The sequence below is a fragment of the Myotis nattereri genome, assembly GCF_964212035.1.
Source record: "Myotis nattereri genome assembly, chromosome: 5".
NCBI lineage: Eukaryota > Metazoa > Chordata > Mammalia > Chiroptera > Vespertilionidae > Myotis > Myotis nattereri.
The window spans coordinates 68759315-68770105 of NC_138080.1; the positions used below are offsets into that span (position 1 = coordinate 68759315).

Genomic DNA, 10791 nt, shown 5'->3' on the forward strand with positions numbered 1-10791 from the left:
AGGAAGAGATAGGCTTCCAGGGTGCTGGAAAATTCCTTTCCTGAGCTAGTGGGTAGAGACCCAGGAGAAATAACACAATTCATTAATATTTATGCTTGTGATTTTTTTGCACAATTATAGTGCTATACTAGTTACATTATGGTAAAAACTTTATTTAATTTTTTAAAGGATCCTAACAACATCCCCCATGCTTAGGGGAGGGAAAGGAAAAAATTAAAATGACACCTGTCATTCTGTGAGTACTCTGAAATTCCCTACCAGAAAAAGTTTAAGTGAAGGTAAATATAAAGCAGGAAAAGGCTGGTTAAAATGTAGGCTGAACGTGGTTGTTTAGATAGTTTCATCTGATAACAATGTGAGAAAAAGAGTGGATGCTTAAAATACATAAAGAAGGGCCACATAAAACTATAGCAACTGTCAACAAAAATGTCAGAAAGGAAGAAATATATAATATTAAAAACATAAAGTAGAAGCGAGGGTAATATGAGTATTTGGTGCTCTTTCTGGGGTACAGGGCTTAAGAAGATCAACTTACTGTCAGTCCTTTGTTCTTCTTTATAACAAAGGGAGTTTAATTACCTTTATTTTCATAACTGATTTGTTTGCCTTAGAGCGATCATTTGTTCCTTTGCTTTGGTTGTGTCTGAGCCTATCCAGCAGAGTAGGTGGTTTTATGTTTAGAGATCTTTTTGGCTTTTGATCACAGTGATTATCATTTATGACTGTGAGCCCAGTTTATGCCCTTGAACATTCCTATTCCCCCGAGAGCCCTGACCCTTGTAAACAGTTGGACCTGTCTTCTCTGGGACTTCTCTTCCCAGGGGTATAGGTTCTCCATTTTGGGGCCCATTGGCCACTGCTGGCCAGCGTGCAGTGTTAGGAACCCTCAAATAGTATAGAGAACTCATCTCAACAGGAATAGTGCCGTTAGGGGCTCTCTCAGAGTAGTAGTTTTTATTCTACTTTTAAAAACTGGTGGGAAGAGAATGATCCACTGAAGTGAAAAGAGTTTAAAAACCAGGGGAAAAAGCACTCAGTGGAAAAAATGGAATCAGGGTCAGGAAGCCGTGGAGGTTGCAGTCTTCAGACCTAGTGCTGGAGAGCAGGAGTGTAGAGCCAGGGATATGTGAAGGAGGCTGACAGCCTCTACAATAAGAATGGTATTAACATAAGGCTTAAGACATCAAAAGGAAATTTTAGGAACATGGAAAAAATGAAAGACTGGGGTAAAGCAGAAATGTTGTATGGGATGCTCTATTACAACAATTTTTTTTTCAAACAACCACAGTCATGAGTCAGGAAAGAATATTCCCCAGCAAAGGTATAGGGGGATCAGACATAGTCACTCCCTATCTCTAAATGTGCCAGAGCAAGTGATATGGGAGGAAAAAAGATAAGTATCACTTGATCTCATTCATATGTGGAATCTAATGAACCAAATAAACTGATGATCAAAAATAGAGTCATAGAAGCATGAACAGACTGTTGAACCTCAGAGGGAAGGTAGGGGAGGGTGGGTGGGAAGAGATCAACCAAAGGACTTGTATGCATATATGCATAACAATAGGGTAGGGAGGGCCTGGGGGGAGGGGCAGGCTGGAAGAGGTTTATGGGGAAGAAGGAGGACTTTCAACAATAAAGATGAAAAATAAAGAGGTAATTTTAATTACAAATTAATTCTTTAAAGGTAGAATAAGGAAAAATATGATTTCTGGGTAGCAAAAATAGTGAAAAAATTAAAACTGATAAAGAAAACACAATAATAAAGAGAAATGCTTTATATTTCTATAGCACATAGAGCCCATATCACATTTTTGCTTTTTATACTTTTTGGTGTTTTAGGCACACAATCCCTCACCCCATGAAGGTTGGCTTTATAACTGTTCCTATGTCCAAAGTTAAGTGTTGGTGACGTAAGTTAGCATGTTGGTTAGAAGTCTGAACTGCCTGAGAGTAATAATTCTGCTGATGTCCTAGCCTTGTTACTTTGGGAAACATAACTAATCTCTCTGTGCCTCAGTCTCTTTAACTGTGAAATGCAGATAATAATATAACTTCCCTCAGGGTTTTGTGAGGATGAAGTGTGATTTTATTTAATTATTCAGAGCTCAATCGATGTTAGCTATTCCTGTCCAAAGCTACACTGCTCATTAATGGCACAGCTTGGACTCAGGTCCAGTTTTTCGGCCTCCAAATCCAATGCCCTTTTCTTACCTCTGCTCCCAGATGAGTTAGAATCTGGGCCTCTAGCCAAGTTGAGGTCTTGATAGGCAGGGCCAAAACGCGAGAGGGCAGTCTCTGAGGGATTGGTGCAAAGATGAAGTGTGATTCAACTTCCAAGTCAGTTGATAGAGGCTAGTAAGAAACAGTCAAAAAACATAAGGCCCAGAGGGGCAGACAGAGCAAGAATCAGCTCCAAAATGTATGCTTTCTAATGGAGAATAGGTAGACTGGTGGATATTTTGAGATGGGAGACTAGTAGAAATCTCTAAGGCAGTGGTATAGATCTTTTATTATAGTTACATTTTGGCAGTGGGGATCCATTTGTAAATGTTTATAGAATAATGATGTACTTGGCTTCTACTTCTGGCAGCTGGGACTACTTAACACCTACCTGTAGGTCCAACTTCGTCTCCACTGACTGTGCCAACTTTGGCTCTTGCCAAAGCAGTTCTTGAGTCCACTACCTAGTCAACTAGCATCTAGTCATTCTTTTAGGTGGATACAGTCGGATGCTGTGCTTTGCCCTTCAGTACGTTCATTACCTGAGGCCCATCGGCTTCCTTTAAAGTGGCCAGATGGACGCTGGTGAATGCTAGGCCCCACTCCTCAAAACTGCCCCTCTTTGAAGTGGGACTCTGCCCCTTTTCTATCCCAGAGCACTGCCTGTTTGTCTGCTGTCCAACCCACTCTAGTACTGAGCTTGCTACCTGTCAGTTACTCATTTGAACTGTGTGGTTAATCTGTCCTATTCCTTTTGGTCTATTTGCTCTCCTGGTCTGACTTTCTTGATGAGACCTGTCCTACTGCAGGTTAAACATGTCTTTATCTATCACATACATGCTGTCTAACACTAAACATTTCTATGTATCAGCCCTGTACTTCATACCCATTTTCTTATTTAATTTTCTGATTATGTAAAAAATCATTGGTCATTAGTGACTACATGGTCATGTTCAAATAATGGCTTATGTTTCTCATGTGGTCTTTTGGACTTATTAAAGGGAGACCCTTAAAACAAAAAAAACTAGAACAAATAATATGGTTTCTTTTGTACAGGACCAAAAATCATTGTTCTTAACATTTTATTTTATTTTATTTTATATTTTATTCATAAGCCACTTTGCAGATCTAATAAAATCTACATGCACTCTCCATGGAAAAATTCATAAAATCCATATCCTCACACAATTTATCGTACAGTTTTATGTGCTGCCCCAAAGCCTATTCACAGACCCCAAACTAAGAATCTTTGATTGGGAAGAATTCTTTTTGACTTAGGGAGAATTTCGGGTTAGGATTAAATCCTTGCAAACATCTCTTGCCAAATGCCCTCGGATAGCTGTGGGATTGGTGACTTACTTGTAAATAAAATGGCTGCTGCTGTTTGAGAATCTGCGGTTTCTCATAACAAGAGGTAAGTTTAAGTCTCACTCTCTTTTTATTTCTGTTCTTGTTCACATTCTTCTATAGATAATTATTTCCCCAAATTCTGTTGGGGGATCCTGGATGGGCAAGAGATCTTTTAAAATCCGTTGTGGTGGTGTTTTTTTATTTTTTCTTTTCATTGAAATATATTGCTTCCATAAGCCACAAAATTACTATAGGCTGTGGCGTAGAGACATTTTCATAGTTCAGGCAGATTTTGGGCTCTAATTCTAGTGTGGTTATCAAGCCATGGTAGGGCCTAAAACATAATACAGATTTAGGTAATCAGCCAGCCATCTCTGCCATTTTTACTTTGAATGAATGCTGTGGGCATCTCTTCATACTTATGCTGTGGACTACTCCTTGATTATTTATTGTCATATTATTCTTATGTAACCAAATTCTTTCTATCCATTTTGCTTTTCCATTTTACGTAAGACAATGAAGGCACAGATCCTACGGCACCCGAGTACAGGAAGCATGTATTATTCTTGCATGTGAATAAATGTGAACCTTATTTTGCCCACCCATATTTTACCTCCTATTTATGGATTTATCTTGATAAATGATAAATCTGAGATTCAGTTGTTAGGTGGGAGACACATTTGTGTCCCTTAAAAATAAACTACCTGCCAAAACCGGTTTGGCTCAGTGGATAGAGCGTCGGCCAGCGGACTGAAGGGTCCCGGGTTCGATTCCGATCAAGGGCATGTACCTGGGTTGCGGGCACATCCCCAGTGGGAGATGTGGAAGAGGCAGCTGATCGATGTTTCTCTATCATTGATGTTTCTAACTCTCTCTCTCCCTTCCTCTCTGTAAAAAATCAATAAAATATATTAAAAAAACAAAAAAAACTACCTTATTATAAGCAATTGCGTATGCCAGCTTAGAATTAAGCTGCCACGTAGGCAGGGAGATAGAGATAGATTGAGTGGCCCTTTGCTCAGTACCTGCAAAGGTTATGATAAGATGGTGAGGGCTGCGTTTGAGAATGAGAAATGCAAAGTGCAGCGGTTAATACTAACAGGGATTCGTCTCTCTGTCTAAAAACTCCTATATAAAATAGAAAACAAGAAAAGCCCCAGAAATTTAAAAGTAGAAAATGGAATACATTTACTTTCTGGAGAGTGAGGGAAGAATAACTGCTCGAGCCATCGCCTGGGTAGGTGCTGTGTGAACGTTGCCACCTGTCCCTGCCAGTGACCCGGAATCTGACATCAGTGCTGGCTCTTGTTCTCCTGCTCCCAGACCCTGTTGAGAAGATACTGCCAAAGAGCTGAGTCAGATCCTTGGAAAAGGGCGTATGTGTATGTACATATTGTAGGCAACTCATTAATGACACACTAGGAAGAGAGTGCAAAAATAAATAAAAAGAATGCCATGAAGAGGAGGCTATGTTGACATTCTGACATTCTGACTCAGATACATCAGCTCTTGATTGGGGACATCAAGCATACTTTCCAGGATGGCCCAACCCAAGATGTATTACCAAATCTGCAGACGTGAAAGGTCACTGTGGTCACCCACTAGGACAAACACAGACCCTCTGCACATGCAGTTCTAATTAGTTGGGGTTCAGGTCAGGGCACCAACCATTTGCACTTAATGGGGATAGTTTTATGGATTCCTTGACAATTCGGTGATTCTACAGAGGATGTAGATGGAGAAATACCTCACAGAATTAGAGGGAGAGACCCGATCTCTGTTTGAATGAAACGTATAGCCTGTTCGTCCAGAAATGCCTTACTAGTGGAGTTTGCGCAGTTGGAGTGCATTGACTGTATCTTTCATAGTAATTATATAATTGCTGTGCTGAAGGGTGATTTACTACATATGGTTTTGATTTATTTATTTATTTATTTTTTTTTTAAATATATTTTATTGATTTTTTACAGAGAGGAAGGGAGAGAGATAGAGAGTTAGAAACATCGATGAGAGAGAAACATCGATCAGCTGCCTCCTGCACATCTCCTACTGGGGATGTGTCCGCAACCCAGGTACATGCCCTTGACCGGAATCGAACCTGGGACCTTTCAGTCCGCAGGCCGACGCTCTATCCACTGAGCCAAACCGGTTTTGGCACATATGGTTTTTAAAGTTGGCACTGATCCAATCTGGTACAGTCTTCTCCCAACCTGACTGCACCTCAGAAAACAGACAGACACCTTCCAATGAGAAGTCTCTTCTCCAGTAAGTAGCTATTTTCAGGTGTATCAGAGCAGGCCATGTGCATTCACATCTATAGCAAATATTTTTTGAATTAATTTATTGCCTTTCTGAACAATTTGAACACTGCTTTAGGGGAGATAACTGGGATTTGAACCTGGGCCTGACTCTGGCAGACAAAATAAATAAAATCTACAAGTCAGACAGATTTGAGTTGGAGACCTTATCCTCTCACCAGTTATTGGTATATTTTGGTCAAGTTATTTAAATACTTCTGAAGCTGTTCTTTTTCCTTCAGATTTATTTGTGATAATAGCTCAAAAGCTTGCAGCTGAAATAAAGTGAGATCAGATACAGTACCTGGCATACAAGAGGCTCTCAGGAATTAGTAGCTAATACTGCTACTTACAGAGGATCCTGGAAATATACTTGGTAATTCTGAAGGTCTTTATTTTTTGCCTCCCTGTTCTTACCATATAATGAAACATTTAAAACCAAAGACTAATGTTTTCTGTTATGTAAAACCTTAAGAGATTTTAGTGATACTGAGTGGTTAGTACGTATAAAACAATGAAAACCAGGCATTATAAAGACAGGAAAAAAGAAGAGAAAGAACAAAGGGTAGGATATTAAGAAAAGTGTGTCATCTTATTTCCAAACTTTTGATTGAATAAAACTTAAGCTTTTGGAAAAAAAATTAAATAATGAAAATAAAGATTTGAGAGACATTGAATATCATATTTGTGAATAAAGTGTTTAGGATCAGCTGTGTGCCACAGACTCCTCTGTAAGGCCACTGATGTTGATGGTTTACATTGCTTATTCAGACTTGTTTTCAGTCTGAAACTCTGCAGGGGACATTAACATATCCTCTGATACAAGCCCTGGCATGTGGCAATCTCTCTAAATAGATGAGTCCTGGTAAGGTTGAATCAGCTTTGTTATTTTAGGTAGTGGAGATTCTTAGCTGACTTACTGTTTTGTTTTTATGTAATCTACTATGTGTTGGAGTCAAACTGGCCTGTGTTTACTTACTAATTCTGTCATGTGACAGTAGTGAGACTTTGAATCAGTCACTTAACCTCCACTAACCTGACTTGCTCCCCTCCCCCCAAATTATAAACTGAAAATAAAAATACTTATTTCCCCCTATTGCTGAGAAGATTAAATAAAATTAAAGTGGATGTGAGGAGGAGACAGTAGAGAAGTACATAGATCATTAAAGATTCATGACATAAAGGGTTAGAACTTACTCCTCTAGAATATAATCGAACTATAGAGTACCACATTACACCTGTTGTTGCTTGTTAATATAAATGTGAATTTTTATCAATGTACACAATTTATGCTATTTTAGAAATTGTGTTACTACAACTTTTCACATGTAAAAGCCAAGTAAGAATATTAACTTCTTGAAAGTTGTTAGGGCAACAGTGCAGAGTGAAGGAGGTTGTATGTATGTCCTAATAAGATTTAAGAAGTCAGGAGACTATTGCTGTCTTCTGCTTTTCTGAGCTATTTCATTTTTCTGCTTAAATTGGGTTAAACTAAAAAAAAAAAATAATCTGATTCACCACAGATGACAGGCTGAACCAAAAATGATGCATTTTTGCTCTCTCATTGATGCATTATTTTAATTCACAGCCTTTAATTCCTCGGGAATCCAAAAACTACAAATTGAGGATTAATATACTTTAAATGCTAGAAGACAATTTCATGCACATGTTTTTTCTTTCCTACATGCAGTTGGGACTTTGCAGTCCTTATTCCCAACACTTGTTTTTGACATTTCTGTGGTTTTTGCCGCACTTTAGCAGACCTGTGGACCGAGAAGAATTAGAAATAGTGACTGGTGGAAGAGCCAATAGGAGAACACTCAAGTCAGGGGATTTGTGAAATGTCCTTTATCTGAATGTAGGCCTTGGGCTGGCATATAACAGCATTGTCTGAAGTTGATGTGAATGCATTTTTTTTTTCTTTTTTTGGTGTGTCATGCTCTGTTAAGCGGGATATTATAAAGGAAGTAAAAATATAATAAAATTTTCTGTTTGTTTAGGGACTGTGCAGAAGGACTGTGTATGTGTATTTCAACCACCCTGTGGCAGGCCTTTAATGTGCGTGGGCAGAGCTGGGGTTCAGGATTGCCAATGATAACTCGGTATCTCCTTAAACACTGCAATAATGACAGTTGGCGGGTCCCAGTTTCTTTTTAACTATTGGCAACCATTCTTCAGGAAGCAAAAATTATGCTGAAGAAAGATTTTGATGTTTTAATATCATTTTGGTCTCCAATGTTTTGTGCAATCTGATAACAGTTTTGATCCATTTGATTTAGCACTTGATTCCAAATAATCCAAACAGATTTTGGAGTAAGTTGAACTCAGGTGAAATCAACATAAATTTATTGAAGTCTCTCAGAGGGGTGGGTGATTGTTTTTTTTTTTTTTTTTTTGAGATCAGGTAGAGAAATGGTCTTATTTTACAGAAGAGAAAACCAAAAATCAAAAAAAATAAGAGAATTTTTCAAGAATACTGAGCTAGTGAATGATAAAAATTCATATTTTAATGAAAAAATACACTGAATACAGTTCAATGCATTGAAATATTGTGGAAAGAATGAATACCATACTTATTGGGTCTATGCTCTCTTGAAAATCATATATACTTTTAATTACTTTCCATCCCCCTTACCTCCTTTTTTTTTTTTTTTTTTTTTTTTTTTAGGGCAGGATCCAGTTTATTCTGGGTCTGCCGTACAAGCCAGCCGGGGTGCTGGGGTTGGGAGAGGGACAGCCTAGGCCTCCACAGCCCAGCGGTTGATGATGCGGATATGGTGGATGATGTCCTGGATGGCTTGCGACGTAGTGCCCTGGCCCCCAATGTCTGGGGTGTGCATGCTTTCATTGTCCATGGATGCCAAGACAGCCTTGCGGATGGTGGTGGCGTAGGAGTGGAGCTTGAGGTGGTCCAGCATCATGCAACTTGCCAGCAGCGTGGCCGTGGGGTTGGCAATATTCTTATTGGCAATACTCTTGCCTGTGTTCCTTGTAGCCGTCTCAAACACGGCGTACACATGGCCATAGTTGGCTCCAGCCACAAGGCCAGGGCCCCCGACCAGCCCTGCGCAGACGTTGCTGACAATGTTCCCGTAGAGATTGGGCATCACCATGACATCGAACTGCTGGGGCCGGGACACCAGCTGCATGGTGGTATTGTCCACAATCATATTCTCGAAGGTGATGTGGGGGTAGCGGGCTGCCACCTCCTTGCAGCACTGGAGGAAGAGACCATCGCCCAGTTTCATAATGTTGGCCTTGTGCACGGCTGTCACTTTCTTGCGCCCACTCTCATGGGCCAGTCTGAAGGCGTATTCAGCGATGCGCAGGGACTTGGTCTTGGTGATGATCTTCAGGCTCTCCACCACTCCTGCCACACTCTCGTGCTCCAGGCTGCTGTACTCGCCTTCTGTGTTTTCCCGGACAATGAGGATATCTATGTCCCGGTGCCGGGTCACCACTCCTGGCAGGCTCTTACAGCGGATGACGTTGGCATAGAGGTCTAGGCTGGTGCGAAGGATGTTGTTGCGGGATTTGTAGGATGGTGGCAGGTTATGGTTTGTTTCAATATTGCCCTTCAGGGCCACACGGTTTCGGCGGATGGCCATGATGGCGTTGCGGACGTCCTCTTCGTCAGCATGGGAGCTCACGTGCACTTCTTCAAAGTCCACCGGCACACACGCGTGCCTGAACACAGACTTGACGTGCAACATGAGCTCTGGCCCAATGCCATCCCCTGGGATCATGGTCACCGTGTGCCGCCCGCCATACTTAGCGGAGGGAGGAATTGTTTGTTGTGAAATGCTCCTCCGGGGGGTCTCGTTGGCACCCAGAACCTCCCAAGGACGACAGAGGAGGGCTGGCCCGAGCACTGCCTTCGCTGGGCCGCCAACAGCCACGGCCACCTTCAGCGCCATGATGGAAAGTGAGAGCAACAGCAGGTCCCCACCGGCAGACACCGCTCTCACGAGAGTTCGGAGCGTTGCAAATCCGCGGAGTGGGCGTGCCCTGATAGCGCGCATGCGCGTGACTTGCCTGTTCCCACGCCCATTTCCCCGTGCCGAGAGCGCAGCAGCCGCCGCCATCTTTGGGGGGCACCCAGCTGTCCTTTATTGTTCTTGACACAAAAAGAAATGTTTTGTGGAAGTAATCCTCTCCCCTCTGTAATGGTGTGTGTTGTCCTGCAATAGAGGAAAAAGCCGGTAAAGGAATGACAGTGTGTTCAATAAGATTATCATTAATGATTACTGAATTATAGGCTGAGACTGCCCCCTCTTCATCCCAACTCCCACATTCCTGCTCCAGGAAATCAGAAGGCCCCAAATGGCCACTGAATTGCTGCCTCCCCTCTCATCCATTGCCTGACTTCTCACTCCAGAGCCTAGCACACAGCTCGGCTAGCAGACTTGTAACCCAGCAGGAAATGGTTACTTAGTTCTATAGAACCATCAGGTGACTCCACCTTAGGGACTGTGGTGGCCACAGAAAATTATGACTGCCTTTCCTTGGTGGCCCTGGTGAGAACTCAGGAGGGGAATCTAAAAAATGAATGCCAGATGGCCTTAGCAAAGATGTACCTGGGGACAATGCCTGCCTAGAAACTCCAGAAGGAATGCCTTTGAGGTTGTCACCGACAAGCTGGGCCTTGTGTAGCTCAGGGCTCTGCTCCGTGGTGGCGAAAGACCTGCTCCTCCATAGTTGTCACCACACGGATCGTTGTATTGAAAATGAGCTGACTCCGTGGAGGCAGAGTGGCACTCAGAAAAATGCGTGTTGCCATTGGTGGCTCAATTAGGTCTGGATACAGGTCTTCACCCATCGGGAAAGACAGGAAAGACATGCTGAGGCCGAGGGCCCCAACTGTGTAAGCCAGGGAAGAGTTTATATGAAAGGTCCCTGCATATAGAGGCTAGCACTGGCC

At 41.9% G+C, this 10791-nt stretch overlaps 1 protein-coding gene across 1 annotated transcript; it reads right to left on the reverse strand.

Annotated features, from left to right (window-relative positions):
• Window positions 1-8212: 8212 nt before the first annotated feature.
• LOC308520524 (isocitrate dehydrogenase [NAD] subunit gamma, mitochondrial-like) lies at window positions 8213-9892 on the reverse strand (the record flags this gene model as incomplete). The annotated part of the gene is made up of 1 exon (XM_081093088.1): window positions 8213-9892. The coding sequence occupies one exon, from the start codon at window positions 9890-9892 to the stop codon at window positions 8609-8611; it is 1284 nt and encodes a 427-aa protein (XP_080949214.1). The 3' UTR covers window positions 8213-8608.
• Between the last annotated feature and the right edge of the window lie 899 nt (window positions 9893-10791).